The sequence below is a fragment of the Saccopteryx bilineata genome, chromosome 1 (genome assembly GCF_036850765.1).
Source record: "Saccopteryx bilineata isolate mSacBil1 chromosome 1, mSacBil1_pri_phased_curated, whole genome shotgun sequence".
Lineage (NCBI taxonomy): Eukaryota > Metazoa > Chordata > Mammalia > Chiroptera > Emballonuridae > Saccopteryx > Saccopteryx bilineata.
This window is the reverse complement of record NC_089490.1, coordinates 129372634-129397021: the sequence shown is the minus strand read 5'-3', so window position 1 is coordinate 129397021 and position 24388 is coordinate 129372634. Positions and strand designations below refer to the sequence as shown.

General features: G+C 39.8%; 2 protein-coding genes across 4 annotated transcripts in view; one reads left to right on the top strand and one right to left on the bottom strand.

The window, feature by feature from the left end:
• Nucleotides 1–12290, bottom strand: part of INTS13 (integrator complex subunit 13) — a 49108-nt gene extending 36818 nt beyond the window's left edge. For both annotated transcript variants that reach the window (XM_066265938.1, XM_066265945.1), the window contains exons 1-3: nucleotides 11690–12290; nucleotides 10508–10743; nucleotides 8155–8229 (exon numbers count right to left, since the gene is read on the bottom strand). In XM_066265938.1, the coding sequence (XP_066122035.1) occupies nucleotides 8155–8229; nucleotides 10508–10732 (300 nt within the window). In that variant the 5' untranslated portion in view covers nucleotides 10733–10743; nucleotides 11690–12290. The remainder of the gene's footprint in view (nucleotides 1–8154; nucleotides 8230–10507; nucleotides 10744–11689) is intronic.
• Nucleotides 12291–12426: 136 nt separating this feature from the next.
• Nucleotides 12427–24388, top strand: part of FGFR1OP2 (FGFR1 oncogene partner 2) — a 37154-nt gene continuing 25192 nt past the window's right edge. The window contains exon 1 of one of the 2 annotated variants that reach the window (XM_066265957.1): nucleotides 12427–12630. The gene's annotated coding sequence lies outside the window, so the exon portion shown is untranslated. The remainder of the gene's footprint in view (nucleotides 12631–24388) is intronic. The other variant, XM_066265967.1, reaches the window with a different exon arrangement.

Here is a 24388-nt window from a genome sequence, read left to right as displayed (position 1 = left end):
GGTCAGAGGCCTTTCTGTGGGCTGAGGGCAGAGTCTCTGGGCAGCCCCAGCGCCCTGGGAAAGCCACGCACGGGAGGGAGTGAGAACTAATCCCAACGGTGGAGATTTTCCGTGCTGGAGGCTGTTTCACTCAGAGGGAACCACAGCCGGCCTCATATCCTGGTTTGCGCGCGCAGATAAGGAGTGAGCGATTCCTCCGAGTGCCTCGGCAGTGCGCGCCCGTGTTATCGCACAGAGGGGCAGAGTCAGGGGCCTTTGTGTGGGCCAAAGCGGAATCTCGGGCCGCCCCAGCGCCTTGCAAAAGCCGCGCACGGGGACGGAGCGAGACTCAATTCCAACGCTGCAACTTTTCCCTGCGGTTGGGGGTTTCACTCAGAGCGTGAGACCGCTGGCCGGATATCCTGGTTGCAGACAGTGAGTGAGAGTTTCCTCCAAGAGCCCCGGAAGTGGGCGCCCGCTTGTGTTACCGGATAGAGTGGCAGAGCCAGAGGTGTTCGAGTGGGCGGAAAGCCCGCCTGATTATGCTAGCAGCTCTGACTGACTGAGCCTTACCCAGAGCCCTGTGCTGAGTGGAAATAGAGTGGGGAGTTGCCAGCAATTTGAGCCTCTTACTATCCAGGCAGAGGCAGCAGCAACCCCATACCTGGGCTATCAGGCTACTAATTGAGGAAGGAAAGACTAGGAGAAAGGCTCCAGGAACACGGACTCTCTCACTGTCGGAGCCTATAAATGCTAATGAGCCTCGACTCCCAACGAGAATAAAGCACAATACATGACATTGCCATAGAGACTTATCAACTGCAAACCTCTACCTGAGCGTGCCAAAGGGGCAGAACCCGGGGTACAGAGTCACCGACCAGGAAGAGGGAGAGAAAAGAAAAAGCAAGAAGATAACCTCTCAAAATCAAGAATAATCTGCAGACTTTATAACCTATCCCATTTTATTATATTTGTTCGTTTGTTTCTCTTATCTTCATTCTTGAGACTTTTTTTTCCTCCTCCAATTTGGCCGATTAACTCTCTACCGGTCTTACTCTCTCCTCTCCTTGAACTACACTACCCGTAAGTGTTACATCTCCCATTATCTTTTCTCTTCTCTTCCTTTCTCTCTATGAGGGTTGCACTCCAAAACCCTTAACTCTCTCTCTCTCTCTCCTTTCTTTTTTCTTCTTTTAGTGGTTCCCTCTTTTTTTCTCTCTCTCTCTTTCTTTTCTCCCTCTATATTAGTTTCTTCCTTTCTCCTTTACATCTCCTCTCATTCAAACCTCAATAACAAACAAATTATCTTATCTGGGACTCAAACCTATGTTTGTGGCATTTTGGGGGGTTTTTACTTCACCTTTTTAACTCACTAGCAGTGCTCCCATCCCTGGCTCTCCATATTATCTAGTTCTTGTTCCACTAAATACAATAGTAAGTTTTTAATTTGTCCCCCCATTTTTCCATTTTCCTCTTATTCCTCTCATCATAACTCTTAGAAAACCAACACCTAAAAGCAAATCATTTTATTCTTGACCCAAATTTTTTCCTTATTTGCTTTTTGTGGGTCCATACGCTCTTTTTTTTTTTTTTCCTTTTTTTTTTTTTTTTTTTCTTTCTCTCTTTTTTGCCCCTTTATTACTTTTCCCCAATTCAGGCCCTCCATCACAGGCATTGTTTGTTATAACTCACAGTCCACCACAAGATTTTCTCAAGAAAGAGGGGAGAGGAGAGGAGAGAAAAAAAAGAGGGGGGGAATAATTTCCTTTTTTAAAAAATTTTTATTTTATTTTATTTTTCTTTATTTCATTATTAATTTTTTTCAAAAAAAAAACAACTCTTTTCGATTTGTTATTTTTTTATTTTTTTAACTTTTTATTCTTTATTAAATCTCATTAATACTATCAACAAAACCACCCTCAGATGCCATTAAGGAAGAGAAAATCGAATATCATGGATACAAAAGAAAGAGAGGTAACACAGCTAGATGAGGAAAAATCTATGGAGAAAAAATTTAATATATTGGAAACCTTGGAGCTAAGTGACAGAGAATTTAAGATAGAAATCCTAAAAATCCTCCGAGATATACAAGAAAACACAGAAAGGCAATATAGGGAGCTCAGAAAACAACTCCATGAACACAAAGAATATATGTCCAAGGAAATTGAAACTATAAAAACAAATCAAACAGAGATGAAAAACTCAATTCACGAGCTGAAAAACAAAGTAACAAGCTTAGCTAATAGAACAGGTCAGATAGAAGAGAGGATTAGTGAAATAGAAGACAAGCAACTTGAGGCACAACAGAGAGAAGAAGAAAGAGACTCAAAAATTAAAAAAAATGAGATAGCCCTACAAGAATTATCTGACTCCATCAAAAGAATAACATAAGAATAATAGGTATATCAGAGGGAGAAGAGAGAGAAAATGGAATGGAGAACATACTTAAACAAATAATTGATGAGAACTTCCCAAGCCTGTGGAAAGAACTAAAGCCTCAAGTTCAAGAAGCAAACAGAACTCCAAGTTTTCTTAACCCCAACAAACCTACTCCAAGGCATATCATAATGAAATTGACACAAACCAACAGCAAAGAAAAAATTCTCAAGGCAGCCAGGGAAAAGAAGAATACAACATATAAAGGAAGGCCCATTAGATTATCATCAGATTTCTCAGCAGAAACTCTACAAGCTAGAAGAGAGTGGACCCCAATATTTAAAGTCCTGAAAGAGAGGAACTTTCAGCCACGAATACTATACCCATCAAAGCTATCCTTCAAATACGAAGGAGAAATAAAAACATTCACAGATACAGAAAAGATGAGGGAATTTATCATCAGAAAACCCCCACTCCAGGAATTACTAAAGGGGGTTCTCCAATCAGATACAAAGAACAAAAAAAAAACAGAGCCACAAGTAAAAGCTCCAAGAAGAACACAATAAAACCAAATTTAAACTGTGACAACAACAAAAAGAAAGAGGGGGAGAAGACGGAGATTAACAGTAGCAAAGGACGATGGAGTGCAAAAGTACTCACAAAATAGTTCGCTACAATGAACAGGGTAGGGACCCTTTTCATTACTCAAAGGTAACCACCATTGAAAAAACCACCACAGAAGCACATGAGATAAAAAAGATAGCAACAGAGGAAAGATGTATGGAATACAACCAAATAAAAAAAAAGATAGAAAAACAAAAGAGAAGGATCAAACAAGACACAAAACTAACAGAAAGCAAGATATAAAATGGCAATAGGGAACTCAAAAGTATCAATAATTACACTAAATGTAAATGGATTAAACTCACCAATAAAAAGGCACAGAGTAGCAGAATGGATTAAAAAAGAAAATCCAACTGTATGCTGCCTACAGGAAACTCATCTAAGTAACAAGGATAAAAACAAATTCAAAGTGAAAGGCTGGAAAACAATACTCCAAGCAAATAACATCCAAAAAAAAGCAGGTGTAGCAATACTCATATCGGATAATGCTGACTACAAGACAGGAAAAGTACTTAGAGACAAAAATGGCCATTTCATAATGGCTAAGGGGACACTGAATCAAGAAGACATAACAATTCTTAATATATATGCACCAAACCAAGGAGCACCAAAATATATAAGACAGCTACTTATTGATCTTAAAACAAAAACTGACAAAAATACAATCATACTTGGAGACCTCAATACACCGCTGACGGCTCTAGATCGGTCATCCAAACAGAGAATCAACAAAGACATAGTGGCCTTAAACAAAACACTAGAGCACCTGGATATGATAGACATCTACAGGACATTTCATCCCAAAGTGACTGAGTATACATTTTTCTCCAGTGTACATGGATCATTCTCAAGAATTGACCATATGTTGGGCCACAAAAACAATATCAGCAAATTCAGAAAAATTGAAGTTGTACCAAGCATATTTTCTGATCATAAAGCCTTGAAATTAGAATTCAACTGCAAAAAAGAGGAAAAAAATCCCACAAAAATGTGGAAACTAAACAACATACTTTTAAAAAATGAATGGGTCAAAGAAGAAATAAGTGCAGAGATCAAAAGATATATACAGACTAATGAAAATGACAATACGACATATCAGAATCTATGGGATGCAGCAAAAGCAGTGATAAGAGGGAAGTTCATATCGCTTCAGGCATATATGAACAAACAAGAGAGAACCCAAGTGAACCACTTAACTTCCCACCTTAAGGAACTAGAAAAAGAAGAACAAAGACAACCCAAAACCAGCCGAAGAAAGGAGATAATAAAAATCAGAGCAGAAATAAATGAATTAGAGAACAGAAAAACTATAGAAAAAATTAATAGAACAAGGAGCTGGTTCTTTGAAAAGATCAACAAAATTGACAAACCGTTGGCAAGACTTACCAAGGAAAAAAGAGAAAGAACTCATATAAACAAAATCCAAAATGAAAGAGGAGAAATCACCACGGACACCGTAGATATACAAAGAATTATTGTAGAATACTATGAAAAACTTTATGCCACTAAATTCAACAACCTAGAAGAAATGGATAAATTCCTAGAACAATACAACCTTCCTAGACTGAGTCAAGAAGAAGCAGAAAGCCTAAACAGACCTATCAGTAGAGAAGAAATAGAAAAAACCATTAAAAACCTCCCCAAAAATAAAAGTCCAGGCCCTGACGGCTATACCAGCGAATTTTATCAAACATTCAAAGAAGACTTGGTTCCTATTCTACTCAAAGTCTTCCAAAAAATTGAAGAAGAAGCAATACTTCCAAACACATTTTATGAGGCCAACATAACCCTCATACCAAAACCAGGCAAGGATGGCACAAAAAAAGAAAACTACAGACCAATATCTCTAATGAATACAGATGCTAAAATACTAAACAAAATACTAGCAAATCGAATACAACAACATATTAAAAAAATAATACATCATGATCAAGTGGGATTCATCCCAGAATCTCAAGGATGGTTCAACATACGTAAAACGGTTAATGTAATACACCATATCAACAAAACAAAGAACAAAAACCACATGATCTTATCAATAGACGCAGAAAAGGCTTTCGATAAAATACAACACAATTTTATGTTTAAGACTCTCAACAAAATGGGTATAGAAGGAAAATATCTCAACATGATAAAGGCCATATATGATAAACCATCAGCTAACATCATATTAAATGGCACTAAACTGAAGGCTTTCCCCCTTAAATCAGGAACAAGACAGGGTTGTCCACTCTCTCCACTCTTATTTAATGTGGTACTAGAGGTTCTAGCCAGAGCAATCAGACAAGACAAAGAAATAAAAGGCATCCATATCGGAAAAGAAGAAGTAAAGGTATCACTTTTTGCTGATGATATGATCCTATACATCGAAAACCCCAAAGAATCCACAAAAAGACTACTAGAAACAATAAGCCAATACAGTAAGGTCGCAGGATACAAAATTAACATACAGAAGTCAATAGCCTTTCTATATGCCAACAATGAAACAACTGAGAAGGAACTCAAAAGAATAATCCCCTTCACGATTGCAACAAAAAAAAATAAAATACTTAGGAATAAACATAACAAAGAATGTAAAGGACCTATATAATGAAAACTATAAACCATTGTTAAGGGAAATCGAAAAAGATATAATGAGATGGAAGAATATACCTTGTTCTTGGCTAGGAAGAATAAATATAATCAAGATGGCTATATTACCCAAAGCAATATACAAAGTTAATGCAATTCCCATCAAAATTCCAATGACATTTTTTTAAAGAAATAGAGCAAAAAATCATCAGATTTATATGGAACTATAAAAAACCCCGAATAGCCAAAGCAATCCTAAAGAAAAAGAATGAAGCTGGGGGCATAACAATACCTGACTTCAAACTCTATTATAGGGCCACGACAATCAAAACAGCATGGTATTGGCAGAAAAATAGACACTCAGACCAATGGAACAGAATAGAAAGTCCAGAAATAAAACCACATATATATAGTCAAATAATTTTTGATAAAGGGGCCAACAACACACAATGGAGAAAAGAAAGCCTCTTCAATAAATGGTGCTGGGAAAACTGGAAAGCCACATGCAAAAGAATGAAACTGGACTACAGTATCTCCCCCTGTACAAAAATTAACTCAAAATGGATCAAAGATCTAAACATAAGACCTGAAACAATTAAGTACATAGAAGAAGACATAGGTACTCAACTCATGGACCTGGGTTTTAAAGAGAATTTTATGAATTTGACTCCAATGGCAAGAGAAGTGAAGGCAAAAATTAATGAATGGGACTACATCAGACTAAGAAGTTTTTGCTCAGCAAGGGAAACTGATAACAAAATAAACAGAAAGCCAACTAAATGGGAAATGATATTTTCAAACAACAGCTCAGATAAGGGCCTAATATCCAAAATATACAAAGAACTCATAAAACTCAACAACAAACAAACAAACAATCCAATAAAAAAATGGGAAGAGGATATGAATAGACACTTCTCCCAGGAAGAAATACAAATGGCCAACAGATATATGAAAAGATGCTCATCTTCTTTAGCTATTAGAGAAATGCAAATCAAAACGGCAATGAGATACCACCTCACACCTGTTCGATTAGCTGTTATTAGCAAGTCAGGTAATAGCAAATGTTGGAGAGGCTGTGGAGAAAAAGGAACCCTCATACACTGTTGGTGGGAATGTAAAGTAGTACAACCATTATGGAAGAAAGTATGGTGGTTCCTCAAAAAACTGAAAATAGAACTACCTTATGACCCAGCAATCCCTCTACTGGGTATATATCCCCAAAACTCAGAAACATTGATACGTAAAGACACATGCAGCCCTATGTTTATTGCAGCATTGTTCACAGTGGCCAGGACATGGAAACAACCAAAAAGCCCATCAATAGATGACTGGATAAAGAAGATGTGGCACATATACACTATGGAATACTACTCAGCCATAAGAAATGATGACATCGGAACATTTACAGCAAAATGGTGGGATCTTGATAACATGATACGAAGCGAAATAAGTAAATCAGAAAAAAACAGGAACTGTATTATTCCATACGTAGGTGGGACATAATAGTGAAACTAAGAGACATTGATAAGAGTGTGGTGGTTACGGGGGGGAGGGGGGAATGGGAGAGGGATAGGGGGTGGGAGGGGCACAAAGAAAACAAGATAGAAGGTGACAGAGGACAATCTGACTTTGGGTGGTGGGTATGCAACATAATTGAACGACAAGATAACCTGGACTTGTTATCTTTGAATATATGTATCCTGATTTATTGATGTCACCCCATTAAAAAAATAAAATTATAAAAAAAAAAAAAAAAAAAAAGAGGAAAATATAGGGAGAGGAGGATGACGCAGTACACCAGACCTAGAAAGTGCCCAGTTTCAATTGGAGCAGAAGACTATACTCCAAGACGATTTTCAATCAATCAATAAACAAAATAAAACTGCTAAATTTCTAATACACTTATGACTTTAAAAAAAATGGAAAATTTCTATAGAGAAAAAGTAGCAACAGACAACACAGAAAACTAAGCATATTTGGGGGGGGGGGAGAAAAAAAGAAATAATAAATTCCAGGAACAAAATGTTGTACAAAAAAGGAAATAATATATAAGTCAAATCATTATGCTGTTCACCTTAAACTAATACAGTGATGTATGTCATTATATATACTGTATGTCGACCACATGTCAATAAAACCTTAAAGAAAGAGAAAGAAATAATCATATATATCATCTAACTTAGCAGTCATTAACACTTTATATAGAGTTTATAAAGTAAACATGAAAATTTGAATTACCCAAAAGTTCTGATATAAGAATATTGAGACAATGAAGGAAGGGAAGGGGACAGGCATACAGTGGCATGGGTGACAGGGAATATAAAAGGTAAATCCTTATCAATAACAATGATAAATAACTGGAAGTAAAAAATTTTATTTAGAAAAAAAGAAGTAAATACTAAATGGGCCAGAATTGAAATTTTGCTTGTAGGAAGTGGGGAAAGACTGCAATGGAGATAAAGTTGGTTTTTTTTCAGTATTAGTTGGTTTTTAAAAACTATATACAAATACTACATGGATTAAAAAAAGTCTAAAGCATTTTTTTAAATAAATATTACATTCAGATAATTTTCAAAAAGGCCATAGCTCAAAATCTAATCATACCTCTTGCAAATTTTGGTCTTCTTGAGTCCAAGAATTTAAAACATGTGCTCCAGAGTCACTCACAATGAAATTCACCTAATAGATTACAAAGAAATAATTAGTATTCAAATCCAATTCCATTTGATCACATCACATTCAAAATGTAAAGTTTGCTAATAGTTGATAGTAAAAAGAATTTAAAAGTAAAATAATATGAAGTCTATAGCACTGATTTGTTGACTGAGGTACTCATCCATTTTAGAGGCATAGAATGCCTAGTATAAAGTTAGGTGCTCTTCTCAGCCCTGGGGATATGAGCTAAAATAGTTCTGTCATAATATGGGGAAAGCAGGGGTTTGGCAGGTGTTGTATGACAAGAAAGCAGTGTAGAGAATAAACAAACAAGGTCATTTCAAAGAGTGATAAATGTGAAGATAAGGTAACTACTTCGGGTTGGCTGGACAGAAAAGGGCTCTCTATAGAAGTGGCAACTGAAGAAAATCCAAATCGACCAAATGAAATCAGCCATGGAAAGAGCTGGGGATAGAGCTTTACAGGTATAGGGAACAACAAATGCAAAGGCCCGCCTCTGAGTACTGTCAAAAGGGTGAAGGATAGAGCGGACAGAAGGGCAGAAAAATAGGGAGCAGCCATATGACTTTAGGAACTGCAAGTCAAAATAATGGGTTTGGACTTTATTCTAAATTTTAAAGTAAAATGCAGATAAAATTATATTTTAATTTTGAATACATCTGATTGTTTAACATTAGATTCTCTATGTTCAGCCTTGCTGTACTGCCTTGCCTACCCATCTAAGAACTGCCTAGCTCTCAGCTTAGGCTGCTCCAGAATGAGACAGACAGTAAGTCATCCACATATGGCTAATCAAATTACTTTCCCAAATTAAAAGAGATTCTGAAACCTGAAGAAAAATTTTATACTTAAAAATGTCTATTTAGCCTGACCAGATGGTGGTGCAATGGATAGAGCATTAGCCTGGGATGCTGACGACCCAGGTTCAAAACCCTGAGGTAGCCACTTGAGGACAGGCTCACCAGCTTGAGCATGGGATCATAGACATGACCCCATAGTTGCTAGCTTCAGCAAGAGGTCACTGGCTTGGCTGGAGCCTCTGGGTCAAGGCACATATGAGAAAACAATCAATGAACAACTAAGGTGCCGCAACTACAAGTTGCTACTTCTCACCTCTATCCCTTCCTGTCTGTTTGTCCCTGTCTGTTCCTCTCTCTCCCTCTTTCTCTCTCTCTCACACACACACACACACACACACACAAAAGTCTATCGATATGCAACTTTACTCCTAATGATAAAAGCAATCTCCACTTAGCATTCTTAAGAGCATTTCTTTCTAATATGGCCAAATCCTGCAGCAGTATAGCACTCATTCACTAAAACTACAATATAGGCAACCAGCCTGCTTAGGTTCAAATTCTGGTTATGCCTCTAACTAGCTATATGACTCAGGACAAGTTTCTTCTCTTTATCTTCATTTCTGAAGATACACGGCAGTATTAATTCAGAGGGTACATATCAGCACAGTCTGACAAATTGCTTACAGCCAACATCCCTGCTGCTTAGGCTAGCTAGCAACAATCAATGGTCAATGCCCGTTCCAATTTGGTTCGGTTATTATATACTTGGAATATTATCCCAGTAATTATAGTAGCTACCATATAGACTTGTTATGAGAATTAGAGGTAATATACGTAAAACACTTTGGAATATGTCTGGCACCCATAAGTGCTCCATAACTGTTAACTGTTACTGTTGGTCCCAATTAAATACACATGACATTTAACCCCAAAGGGAAGTTCTACATATCACATATATATATATTTTTTGGTATCTTTCTGAAGCTGGAAACGGGGAGAGACAGCCAGACACACTCCCCCCCCCCCCCCCCGCATGCACCCAACCGGGATCCACCCGGCACGCCCACCAGGGGCCTCGCTCTGCCCACCAGGAGGCGACGCTCCGCCCCTCCAGGGCGTAGCTCCGCTGCGACCAGAGCCACTCCAGCGCCCGGGGCATTGGCCAAGGAGCCATCCCCAGCGCCCAGGCCATCCCTGCTCCAATGGAGCTTTGGCTGCGGGAGGGGAAGAGAGAGACAGAGAGGAAGGAGAGGGGGAGGGGTGGAGAAGCAGATGGGCGCTTCTCCTGTGTGCCCTGGCCAGGAATCGAACCCAGGACCTCTGCACGCCAGGCCAACGCTCCACCACTGAGCCAACCAGCCAGGGCCTACATATCACATTTTTAAGTAGTAAACACACAGTTCTAAATCAAATCTACAGTAAATTCATATATATAAAAAAAGTACATTCCCAAAATTATTTTGCTTGTACTTCACACTCACCAGCTTTTTGAAAGGAAATATATCATACATTATTCTACAATATTCCATGGAAGATTCTACTGAGCAAGTCCACAATGATTTAGATATGGGGGCTAATGGGATGATTCCTTGGGTCCTATTCTTCACCAGCATATCAAACTCAACATGCTGTCTGCATGATTCTGCCATGTAAGGACAGTGATCCACAACAAATACTGTTTTATGAGATTCAGAAAAAATCTTCATTTTGTTTTAACCTGCAAGGGATAAAATATATTAGCTAAATGTCTTATATAAAAACATTTAATACCTTAAATTTTTTCGAATGTCTTTTCTTCAAGAAGATTTGGTAGGGAACATGAATAATCAGTATCCAAAGAAATTTATCCAACAAAGGACAATAATTAATGAGGTCATGACTAGAAAGTAACTATAATTTCAAGGAATGACCTACCATATTAAGCTCTCACTCTATCAGTCACAGGCAAAACTAAATTCTACACATTTTTTTTTTGCTTTTTGAATAAACTTAAAATGATCAAAAGAAAATACTTTTTACAAGTAATTGTTCTTTACATAACAACAAACACAATAAACGACAAATACTTTTCAAACACATTTTTAATGATCCTTGCTACTTGACAGCAATCATATATAAACCTCCAAACCCAAGTCAGCAGTTTTGAGCTTCCCTCCAAAAAGTCTCAAGACTTCTGAGAAGGAAAGGGGTAGACTTAACAGGAAATAAAAGTGACAGCAATAGTAAAGATCAAACATAATAGACATCTAACATAACTGCTGCATATCGGGTCTTCGCATTAGGATAAGGACCCCAAATTCACACTGCCCCCCTTAGCTTTCGAAACACCACGGTAATTTATCACGTAGAACAGATGGCCACCATCATATTGGTGGGGAGGAGAAACTTTTAAAACTTTTTCTTATAAAAACTCCCGTGTTTCGTTAATAAAATCCTATACCGAATAGACAATTTACATTCAAAAAGCACATGGTAAGCAGAACAAGTGTTCATCTAAACGAACTGACTTTTTACGACCCAGTTATCTTCTTCTGCTTTCAAACGCACTTCCCCTTCATGCAAAACTCTTCTTTGAGAAATCTAGACACACTCTGCTGGAGGGTGCGGGGCGGAAAGTATAAGGTGAGTGGATAAGGAAGACCTCAGGGTTGAGGTTAGCTTACTTTCGTGCCTGGTCCTGAAGTGAAAGCGAACAGAGGCTACGGACCACAGCCTCTCTGGCAAGGGCTGCCGTTTGGGTGGGGAGGGTCAGCGCACAGTCAAGAGTGTCAGGTACCAAAGACAGGGGACTACGCTTTCTCCGTTCATCTCTTAGCACACCGGTTCTTCCCAGGCTTCCGAAATGCGGGAGCGCGCGCGCGTGCGCGCGTGCACACACTCACACACTGGGATTCGCGCGTGCGCAAAGCACTCTTCGACGGCCCCGCCAAACTGCCCTTCCCCCTCAGTGGGGCAGACGCGCAGCCCGGGTCGCTGAACTGGAAGAGGGCGGAGCCAAAAGGGAAAAAAAATGCTTCTAATCTTCAAGATTTTCTACCCGTTAATTTTCGCAATCACCCATTGGGAAGTTTGTTCCGGGCGACCTGAGAATCTCCCCACCAGCGAAGTACCCACCACAGTACCAGCTAAGCCAGTCAGGGGCCCTTAAGCGCCAAGACCTCCCTCCCGGCCTCCCTTCCTCGGCCTCTTCACCTAGGCCGGTTTCCTGGCAAAACTCGCGAGACTTTGTGAGAAACCAACAGGAAAAAAAAACAGGTAGGTGAATGGGGTGGAACTTAGAATGGGCCCGCCTCCACCTCTCGCGCATGTCTGCGACCAACGACAAGTCGTCTCTTGGCTCCGCCCCCGCGGTGACGAAAGGCGGGAAATCTCGCGAGGTTGGAGCTCTGTGGGCGCTAATCTTCGCGGTTCCGCGGCCAGTGATGGGGCTGAGCCTTGTGAAGCCTCCAGTGGTCTCCCGACTCGTGCTGCGGTGTTCTGCGTGCTCGCGGGAGAAGCTGAACGGGCGAGGCGACTGACTTTCCTCTGGGTGCACAGGTCCCGGGTGGCAGAGGCTTTGAGTCCCAGTTGCCACAGCGGACGGCTGCGAGGGACCGAGACCGGAGTAAGTAGAATCAATCCGGGGACAGGAACAGGCGTAGGGGCTCGGAAGCTGCCTTTCCTGGGCGGCTCTGGGGCTTTGCTCTTCACGAACCGCCGAGCGTCCGGCTCTCCGTGTTTCCTCCGCGGGTTACCCCTCCTGGGAGCCGCACTTCCCCTCTCCGGCCTCAGCTCTGAGCTTCTTTTTCTGAAGAGCGTCAAGTTTAATGAAAAGCTTTGGCCCTGGCCCTCTGGACACACCTTCCTTATCTGTTTTCTTCCTGCCTAATCCACTCGGGAGCTCACTATGAAGGGGAGGGAAAAGGGACCCTTTCGGCTTCCTGTTTATCTCTTAGCAGCATAGAATATGGACAATTAGTCCCTCTTTCTTGAAACTGCCCTCCAAGGAATACTACTCTTTTCCCAGTTTTCTGCCTTTCTTCTGCATCTTGTTTTTGGTAATGGTACAAGTACCCATCCTGCTGTCCAAATCTTTGTCATTGATTCTGCGTTTACACTCGCACTGCGCGATATTCTTCTTTCACCAGTATTGTTCCAGTTGCCCTCTCTCAACTAAGGATCCTTATCATCACCCTTCCAAAGTAGTTATTCTGAAATAAGATCTGTTGATATCGTTCCTTAAACTTTTTAAATAACCGTATTGCTGACAATTATTTCCTAATGGTTAAGCGGTATCATTCAGGACTTTTTACTATCTGCTCCAATTTATTATACCTTTTTAGTTTCATCTTGCTTATCTAACCATACCAGACAACTGGCTGTTTCCCCAAACATGTGCACTTCCATAGCTCTGTGCCTTTGTATGTACTGTACCATCTGTCTAGAATGCTTATGCTTCCTTTTTTTTTTTAACCACCTGTCGAAACCCAGATTGTAGATCATTGTCATCTCAGACTCCCCGAGGTGACATTGGTAAACCACTGTGCTCCAAAAGCGCTTGAAACAGTTCTGCAGTATTTACTAGGTTGTATTATTTATTCATATTTGTCTCTTGTACCAACTTGAGCTTAAGTCTGGAATCATGTCCAAATCATCTCTGTAGCAAACGCTAGTCTAATGTTTGGCACATAGCAGGTACATATTTACATATACACATATACAAATATAAATATGTATAATGTAATAGTTCTAAAGATTCCATTAGAAGTCCTTGGTGCCCTTAAAATCATAGAATTTTTAGAACCAGAAGGAACCTTGTATATTAGCTAAACGGCCACTGACCTGTTTTGAATATTAGGAACCGTGGACCTCTAATACACAAGTAGTTGTACTTTTGGTATTTATTGATTGAGATTATGCAAAATGGTAAAAAAAAAAAAATTACTATGCTTTTAAGTGGTTTGTTATTTTATTATACTAGTATGTGTCTATATTTGAAAAAGAGTGGACTCCATGTGTGAGACAAATATTTTAGACTGCATACCCTGCTTGGTGTATGTACATCCATGTAACTCTTCCAGTTGCTCCTTGCCTAATAGGTTAGAAATAACTGGTTTAGATTAGGTTATTTCTTTGAATTGTCATATCTGTTTGTGAATCTGCAAAATTTACATTTACCCACAATTCTAAGATAATGTGTTTTTAAAATTTTTTTCCTGTATTGTTACTTTCAAATTCTATTCCTTCCAACTTTAAAAATTCATTTTTATAAAGCTTAAAATGTTCTCATTTTGTAATTTTTAAAGACTGAAAATTTTCTATGCTTTCAAATACACTGATGTGCCTGTGTAAGGTGATTATTTTTACATGTTGTTTACATGCATTCTTTCTTAAAATTTTTAGATTCTAAGTTTATAAGAAAGCCACACTATGCCTTATTATTTTTCTATTTCCATATGTATCTGTTAATATTATCTATTAATTGACATTAATGGTACCTGCCTGAGCAACCCTATAAAAATTTTTAACTCAACTAGGTTGTTGACATTTGAAGACCCTCAATGACATATCCATAGGTCAGTGCTTCTGTAAGTCCATCTCTAGGATACTGGGTTTGTGCATAAAAGAGAAAGAAGAGTGACTTGAATTTTTAAAATACTTTGTTTACGCCTGACCAGGCGGTGGCGCAGTGGATAGAGCGTCGGACTGGGATGCAGAGGACACAGGTTCGAGACCCCAAGCTCACCAGCTTGAGCGCGGGCTCATCTGACTTGATCGAAAGCTCACCAGCTTGGACCCAAGGTCGCTGGCTCGAGCAAGGTGTTACTCGGTCTGCTGAAGGCCCACAGTCAAGGCACATATGAGAAAGCAATCAATGAACAACTAAGGTGTTGCAACGAAAAACTGATGATTGATGCTTCTCATCTCTCTCCGTTCCTGTCTGTCTGTCCCTATCTATCCCTCTCTCTGACTTTCTATCTCTGTAAAAAAAAAAAACACAAATTGTTTACTAGCCTACCCAAGTGGTGGCACAGTGGATTGAGTGTAGGACTGGGGCACGGAAGACCCAAGTTAGGTCACTGGCTTGATGGCTTGAGCTCAGGCTCATCCAGCTTGACCGCGGGGTGGTCAGCTTGAACCTGGAATCATAGATATGACCCCATGGTCGCTGGCTTGAGCCCAAAGGTTACAGGCTTGAAGCCCAAGGTTGCTAACTTGTGTAAGGGGTCACTTGCTCTGCTGTAGCCCCCAGTCAAGGCACATATGAGAAAGCAATCAATGAACAACTCACAAGCTGGAATGAAGAATTGATACTTCTCATCTCTCCCTTCCTGTCTGTCCCTATCTGTCCCTTGCTCTGACTCTCTGTCTCTGTCAAAAAAAAACCCAAAATCTAAAACTAAACCACTGTCACTTGCAGTTACGGGTGGGTGATGGTTTTTCTTTTGTCAGCAGCAGAATGTTCTGAACCCATTGCTAGGAGTCTGAAGGTTATTGAGTGGTAAAGTGGGTGAATATATAGTTAATGCAGGGGAGAAAAACCTGCTTTAGAAAAACTTCACCTGTAATTTGGGCCTACCCATAGAAGGTAATGTAAATAATAATTAAGATAAGCACTATGAAAATAGGCAGATTAATTGAGAATATGTACTCTTTTTTCTTTTAATTTTACTGGAGCCTATTTTTAAAGCTTGTTAGAGATTTTGGAAACAATCTTCCACTTCACTTACCAACCAAAAAAGGGAAAAAACACAATGTTTTTCAAAAAAGGTGTCAAAGTAAATATATATATTATAAAATATTTTGTTGTTTCACATACAGGAAATGAACATGCAGATTCTTAGAAACACTTTGTCACTGTTTTTCTGAAATGCTAATAAAATTATGCTTTGACCATTACCGGGGGGGGGGGGGGGGGGATGTGGAAATTCATTGCTCTCCAGTTAGCCATAGTTTTTAGATATGTTATAGACAAAATTTATAAAATGTAGTTTATTTTGATAGTAGTATTTTTATGCAATCTAGAGAATGTTTTTTAAAGTCAGGGTTAATTGTAATTTTAAAAAGCTTCTCGGGCCTGACCTGTGGTGGCGCAATGGATAAAGCGTCGACCTGGAAATGCTGAGGTCGCCGGTTTGAAACCCTGGGCTTGCCTGGTCGAGGCACATATGGGAGTTGATGCTTCCAGCTCCTCCCCCCTTCTCTCTCTCTGTCTCTCCTCTCTCTCTCTCTCTCTCTCTCCCTCTCCTCTCTAAAATGAATAAATAGCCTGACCAGGCGGTGGCGCAGTGGATAGAGCATCAGACTGGGATGTGGAAGACCCAGGTTCAAGACCCCGAGGTTGCCAGATTGAGCGCGGGCTCATCTGGCTTGAGCAAAAAAAGCTTGCCAGCTTGGATCCAAGGTCGCTGGCTTGAGCAAGGGGTTATTCGGTCTGCTGAAGGCCCGTGGTCAAGGCACATATGAGAAAGCAATCAATGAACAACTAAGGTGTCGCAATGCGCAACAAAAAACTAATAATTGATGCTTCTCATCTCTCCGTTCCTGTCTGTCTGTCCCTGTCTATCCCTCACTCTGACTCTCTCTCTATCTCTGTAAAAAAATAAAAAATAATAATAAAATAAAATTTAAAAAGATAAAAAAAATAAAATGAATAAATAAATAAAAAGCTTATCGGGAAACATTTTCTGGTCTTAAAATAAACTATAATGCTTAATTAAAGTGGATGCTAGGCTTTTAATAGTTATAAGAAAAAATATTTAAAATTTTATTTTTTTCATCCTTTCTTCATTTACACTCCCATTTATTTTTTTTATTGCTTTGATTTTCCAGCCAGGGAGACGAAGATGGTTCTTCCATAGGTAAAAGCAAACAGGGTCCTGGGAGTCCATCCACCTTGTTTCCTGAGTAGAGCACTACCTGGGGGCCAACAGTTCTACGTATTTCTGGTCCTAACTTGGCTCCTTCCTTACTGCATGGTGCTTTCATTCAGCTCCCTACATTTGGAATCCCCGAGTCTTATTTCCTTATTGATAAAATGAGGATAACACTTGTCCTGTTGAGGAAAAGACATTATTAGATACTAGTCCTCAGGTTCAGAAAGCTACCAACAGTTTAAATTAACTGAAATGATTATCTAGCAGGTTGATGGAGTGCTCTAGAGGTCCATTTGAATTGAGGTTGGAGAGAAGGCTAATAGATAAAGTGATTTTGAAAGAGAAAAAGATGGCTGGTCATATCATATACTAAGAGTTTATTTTACAACTGTAACTGATGAGGCAGCATTGTATTGATATAGAGATTGATAAATAGACCCACAGAAAACAGAGAGCTCAGAAACACCTATAACATTTGTTGGAAAAACATGTAACAGGTGTGGCATTAATATTTAACCGGGGGTATTCCAACCCCCCCAAAAATATTATGTGACATGATAGAGGTGTTAATTATTGCTACAATGGCAATCATATTGCAATATATAAATATATAAAATCAACATGTACACCTTAAACTTACTATTATATGTCAAATATATTTCAGTTTTTTAAAAAATTAAGTGGAGGTCGCCCTGGCCGGTTGGCTCAGTGGTAGAGCATCGGCCTGGTGTGCAGAAGTCCCGGGTTCGATTCCCAACCAGGGCACACAGGAGAAGCGCCCATCTGCTTCTCCACCCCTCCCCCTCTCCTTCCTTGCTGTCTCTCTCTTCCCCTCCCGCAGCCGAGGCTCCACTGGAGCAAAGATGGCCCGGGCGCTGGGGATGGCTCCTCGGCCTCTGCCCCAGGTGCTAGAGTGGCTCTGGTCACAACAGAGCATCGCCCCCTGGTGGGCAGAGCTTCGCCCCTGGTGGGCGTGCAGGGTGGATCCCGGCGGGTGCATGCGGGAGTCTGTCTGTCTCTCCCCGTTTCCGGCTTCAGAAAAATACAGGAAAAAAAAAAATTAAGTGGAGGAAGAATGAACTATCCGATGAATGGGACTGGGGCAACTAGAGGCCCCCATAAGAAAAAAGAAAATATATCACCTGACCAGGAGGTCGCACAGAGAATAGAGCGTCAGCCTGGGACAATAGGACCCAGGTTTGAAACCGCAAGGTCACTGGCCTGAGCATGGGCTCATCCAGCTTGAGCGTGGGCTCACCAGCTTGAGTGCGGGATCATAGACATGACCCCATCATCACTGGTTTCAGCCCAGTGGTTGCTGGCTTGAGCCCAAGGTCACTGAATTGGCTAAAGCCCAACCTCACCCTGCCATCAAGGCACATATGAGAAAGCAATCAATGAACAACTAAGGTGTTGCAACTATGAGTTGATGATTCTCATCTCTGCCTTACTGTCAGTCTGTCCCTGTCTGTACCTCCCCTCACTAAAAAAAAAAAAAAGAAAATATAAATAGATACCAGCCTTATATATACATGCAGGTAAACACCAGATGAATTAAAGACAAAGGCTGCCTGACCAGGCGGTGGTGCAGTGGATAGAGCGTCGGACTGGGATGCGGAAGACCCAGGTTCGAGACCCTGAGGTCGCCAACTTGAGCACTAGCTCATCTGGGTTGAGCAAAAAAAAAGCTCACCAGCTCGGACCTAAGGTCCCTGAGCAAGGGGTCACTCGGTCTGCTGAAGGCCCACATCAAGGTACATATAAGAAAGCAATCAATGAACAACTAAGGTGTCGCAATGAAAAACTTATGATTGATGCTTCTCATCTCTGTTTGTTCCTGCCTGTCCCTATCTGTCCCTCTCTCTGACTCTCTCTGTCTCTGTAAAAAATTTAAAAATATTTTTAAAAAATTAAAAAGAAAAAAAAAGAGTGGTGCCCTGGCCGATTGGCTCAGCGGTAGAGCGTCGGCCTGGCGTGTGGGGGACCCGGGTTTGATTCCTGGCCAGGGCATATAGGAGAAGCGCCCATTTGCTTCTCCACCCCTCCTTCCTCTCTGTCTCTCTCTTCCCTTCCCGCAGCCAAGGCTCCATTGGAGCAAAGATGTCCCAGGCACTGGGGATGGCTCCTTGGCCTCTGCCCCAGGCGCTAGAGTGGCTCTGGTCTCCGCAAAGCGATGCCCTGGAGGGCAGAGCATTGCCCCCTGGTGGGCAGAGCGTAGCCCCTGGTGGATGTGCCGGGTGGATCCCAGTCGGGCGCATGCGGGAGTCTGTCGGACTGTCTCTCCCCATTTCCAGCTTCAGAAAAAAAAGAAGAAAAAAAAAAGAGTGGTGAAAGGGGCACCACTGCCTTGCCTTGTTCCTGATCTTAAGAGGATTGCTTTTAATTTTTGCACATTGAGTATGATGTTGGCTGTGGGTTTGTCATAGATGGCCTTTATCATGTTGAGATATGTTCCCTGTATTCCCACTTTGCTGAGAGTTTTGATCATAAGTCGGTGCTGGATTTTATCAAATCTTTTTCTGCATCTATTGATATAATCATGTGATTTTTCTCCTTCCTTTTGTTTTTGTGATGAATCACATTGATTTGTGAATATTGTACCATCCTTGCCTCCCCAGAATAAATCCCACTTGATCATGATGTATGATTTTCTTCATGTATTGCTGGATCCAGTTTGCTAATATATTGTTGAGAACTTTAGTATCTAAGTTCACAAAGGATATTAGCCTATAGTTTTCTTTCTTTGTATTGTATTTGCCTGGTTTTGGAATCAGAATTATGCTTCCCTCATAAAAGGAGCTTGAAAGTCTTCCCTCCTCTTGAATTTTTTTAAATAGCTTGAGAAGGATAGGAGTTAGTTCTTTGAATGAAAATTTGATAGAATTTGCCTGTGAAGCTATCTGGCCCAGGGCTTTTGTCTGTCGGTAGTATTTTGATAACTGTTTCGATCTCATTTGTTGTAATCGGTCTGTTTAGGTTTTCTGATTTTTCCAGATGGATTTTTGAAAGATGATATGTTTCAAGGAATTTGTTCATTTCACCTGGGTTGTCTAATTTTTTGGTGTACAGTTCTTCATAGTATTTTCTTAAAATTCTTTGTATTTCTGTGGTGTCAGTTGTTACTTCTCCACTCTCATTTCTAATTTTATTTATTTGAGTCCTCTTTTTTTTTTTTGGTGAGTCTAGTTAAAGGTTCATTAATTTTGTTTACCTTTTCAAAAAATCAGCTCTTGGTTTCATTAATCTGTATTTTTTTTTTTTTTTTAGCCTCTATATCATTTATTTCCACTCTGATCCTTATTATTTCCTTCCTTCTACCTCCTCTGGGCTTTATTTGTTGGTCTTTTTCTAATTCTTTTAGATGCAGGGTTAAGTTGTTTATTTGAGTTTTTCTTTTTTTTTTTTATTAAATTTAATGCAGTGACATTGATAAATCAGGGTACATATGTTGAGAGAAAATATCTCTAGATTATTTTGACATTTGATTGTGCTGTATACCCCTCCTGCAAAGTTAAATTGTCTTCTGTCACCGTCTATCTGGTTTCTTTGTGTGCCCCTCCCCTCCCCTAAACCCCTCTCCTCCTTCTTCACCCCATCCCCCCTCCACAACCACCCGCCCCTGTTGCCATCACATTCTTGTTCATGTCTCTGAGTCTCATTTTTATGTCCCTTCTATGTATGGATTCATCTCAGTTTTTTTCTGATTTACTTATTTCACTCCGTATAATGTTGTCAAGGTCCATCCATGTTATTGTAAATGATCCAATGTCATCATTTCTTATGGCTGAGTAGTATTCCATAGTATATATGTACCAAAGTTTTTAATCCACTCGTCCTCTGACGGACACTTGGGCTGTTTCCAGATCTTTGCTATTGTGAACCAAGGCTGCCACAAACATGGGGTGCATTTCTCCTTTTCGAGCCGTTTTATGGTGTCCTTGAGGTATATTCCTAAAGAGTGGGATAGCTGGGTCAAAAGGCAGTTCGATTTTCAGTTTTTGAGGAATCTCCATACTGTTTTCCACAGTGGCTGCACCAGTCTGCATTCCCACCAGCAGTGCAGGAGGTTCCCTTTTCTCCACATCCTCGCCAGCACTTATTCTTGTTGTTTTTGTTGATAAGACGCCATTCTGACTGGTGTAAGGTGATATCTCATTGTGGTTTTAATTTGCATTTCTCTAATGATTAGTGATGTTGAGCATTTTTTCATATGCCTATTGGCCATCTGTATGTCCTCTTTGGAGAAGTGTCTATTCATCTCTTTTGCCCATTTTTGGATTGGGTTGTTTGTCTCCTGGTGTTGAGTTTTAACAAGTTCTTATAAATTTTGGTTATTAACCCTTATCAGACGTATTGTCAAATATGTTCTCCCATTGTGTAGTTTGTCTTTTATTCTGTTCTTGTTGTCTTTAGCTGTGCAAAAGCTTTTTAGTTTGATATAGTCCCATTTGGTTTACCCTGTCTTTTATTTCACTTCCCCGTGGAGATAAATCAGCAAATATATGCTCTGAGAGATGTCCGAGAGCTTACTGCCTATGTTTTCTTCTAAGATGCTTATGGTTTCACTGCCTACATTCAAGTCTTTTATCCATTTTGAATTTATTTTGTGAGTGGTTGTAAGCTGGTGATCTAGTTTCATTTTTTTGCAGGTAGCTGTCCAATTTTCCCAACACCATTTGTTAAAGAGGCTGTCTTTACTCCATTGTATTTCCTTACCTCCTTTGTCAAATATCAGTTGTCCATAGAACTGTGGTTTATTTCTGGGTTCTCTGTTCTGTTCCATTGATCTATATGCCTGTTCTTATGCCAGTGCCAGGCTGTTTGAGTACAATGGCCTTGTAGTATAACTTTGATATCATGAAGTGTGATACCTCCCACTTTATTTCTTCTTTTTAAGATTGCTGAGGCTATTCGTGTCCTTTTTTTGGTTCCATATAAATTTTTGGAATATGTGTTCTATATCTTTGAAGTATGTCATTGGTATTTTAATTGGTATTGCATTGAATTTATAGATTGCTTTGGGTAATATAGACATTTAATGATGTTATTCTTCCTAACCATGAGCATGGTATATGCTTCCACTTGTTTGTCTTCCTTGATTTCTTTATCAATGTTTTGTAATTTTCCGAGTACAAGTCTTTAGTCTCCTTGGTTAAGTTTACTCCTAGGTACTTTATTTTTGTTGGTTGTAATTGTGAAGGGGATTGTTTCCTTAATTTCTCTTTCCTGACTGTTCATTGTTGGTATATAAAAAATGCTTCTGATTTCTGAGTATTGATTTTATATCCTGCCACTTTGCTGAATTTATTTATCAGGTCCAGTAGTTTTTTGACTGAGACTTTAGGGTTTTCTATATCAATATCATATCATCTGCAAATAATGATAGTTTTACTTCTTCTTTTCCAACTTGAATGCCTTTTATTTCTTCTTCTTGTCTGATTGCTGTGGCTAGGACTTCCAGGACTATGTTAAATAAGAGTGGTGAAAGGGGGCACCCCAGCCTTGTTCCTGATCTTAAGGGTATTGCTTTTAATTTTTTCCCATTGAGTATGATGTTGGCTGTGGGTTTGTCATAGATGGCTTTTATCATGTTGAGGTATGTTCCCTGTATTCCCACTTTGCTGAGAGTTTTGATCATGAATGGGTGCTGGATTTTATCAAATGCTTTTTCTGCATCTATTGAAATTATCATATGGTTTTTCTCCTTCTTTTTGTTTATGTGATGAATCACATTGATTGATTTGCAAATATTATACCAGCCTTGCCTCCCCAGAATAAATCCCACTTGATCATGGTGTATGATTTTTTTCCATATATTGTTGGATCCGGTTTGCTAATATTTTGTTGAGGATTTTAGCATCTATATTCATCAGAGATATTGGCCTATAATTTTCTTTCTTTGTGTTATCTTTGCCTGGTTTTGGAATCAGATAATTATGCTCGCCTCATAAAGGTGTTTAGGAAGTCTTCCATTCCTCTTGATTTTTTGAAATAGTTTGAGAAGGATAGGAGTTAGTTCGTCTTTGAATATTTGGTAGAATTCCGTTGTGAAGCATCGGGCCCCGGACTTTCTTTGTTGGGAGTTTTTTTGATAACTGTTTCGATCTCCTTGGTGTAATCGGTCTGTTTAAGTTTTTCTGAGTCTTCCAGATTGATTTTGTGAAGATTGTATGTTTTCAAGGAATTTGTCCATTCATCTAGGTTGTCTAGTTTTTGGCATCCAGTTCTTCATAGTATTTTCTTACAATATTTGTATTTCTGTTGTGTCAGTTGTGATTTCTCCTCTCTCATTTCTAATTTTATTTATTTGAGTCCTCTCTCTCTTTTTCTTGGTGAGTCTACTTAAAGGTTCATCAATCTTGTTACCTTTTCAAAGAACCAGCTCCTAGTTTCATTGATCCTCTGTATTGTTTCTTTAGCCTCTATGTCATTTATTTCTGCTCTGATCTTTATTATTTCCTTCCTTCTACTACATTTGGGCTTTACTTGCTGTTCTTTTTCTAATTCTTTTAGATGCAGGGTTAAGTTGTTTATTTGAGTTTTTCTTGCTTCTTATGATATTCCTGTAATGCTATAAACTTCCCTCTTAGGACTGTTTTTGCTGCGTCCCATAAATTTTGAGTTGGTTGTATGTTCATTTTCATTTGTTTCATGGAAATTTTTTATTTCTTCCTTGATCTTGTTAATCTATTTGTTACTTAATAACATGCTATTTAGCCTCCAAGTGTTTAAATGTTTTTCAGTTTTTCTATTGTATTAATAGTTGATTTCTAGTTTCATACCATTGTGATCCAAGAAGATGCTTGATACGATTCCAGTCTTCTTAAATTTATTGAGACTCATTTTGTGTCCTACCGTGTGGTCTATTCTAGAGAATGTACCATGAGCACTTGAAAAGAATGTATATTCTGCTGCTTTGGGGTGAAAAGTTCTGAAGATATTTATTAAATCCAGTTGATCTAGTGTGTCCTTTAAGTCTGCTATTTCCTTGTTAATTTTCTTTTTTTTTATTTCTTTTTTTAAATTTTTTTAATTTTTAATTTTTATTTTTTGTATTTTTCTGAAGCTGGAAACAGGGAGGCAGTCAGACAGACTCCCGCATGTGCCCGACCGGGATCTGCCTGGCACGCCCATCTGGGGCATCGCTCTTTCGTGACCAGAGCCAGTCTAGCGCCTGAGGCAGAGGCCATGGAGCCATCCCCAGCACCCGGGCCATCTTTGCTCCAATGGAGCCTTGGCTGCGGGAGGGGAAGAGAGAGACAGAGAGGAAGGAGAGGGGGAGGGGTGGAGAAGCAGATGGGCGCTTCTCCTGTGTGCCCTGGCCGGGAATCAAACCCGGGACTTTTGCTCACCAGGCCGAGCCAACTGGCCAGGGCTATTTTTTATTTTTTACAGAGATAGAGAGGGAGTCAGAGAGAGAGATAGACAGGGACAGACAGACAGGAACGGAGAGAGATGAGAAGCATCAATCATTAGTTTTTCATTGTGCGTTGCAACATTTTAGTT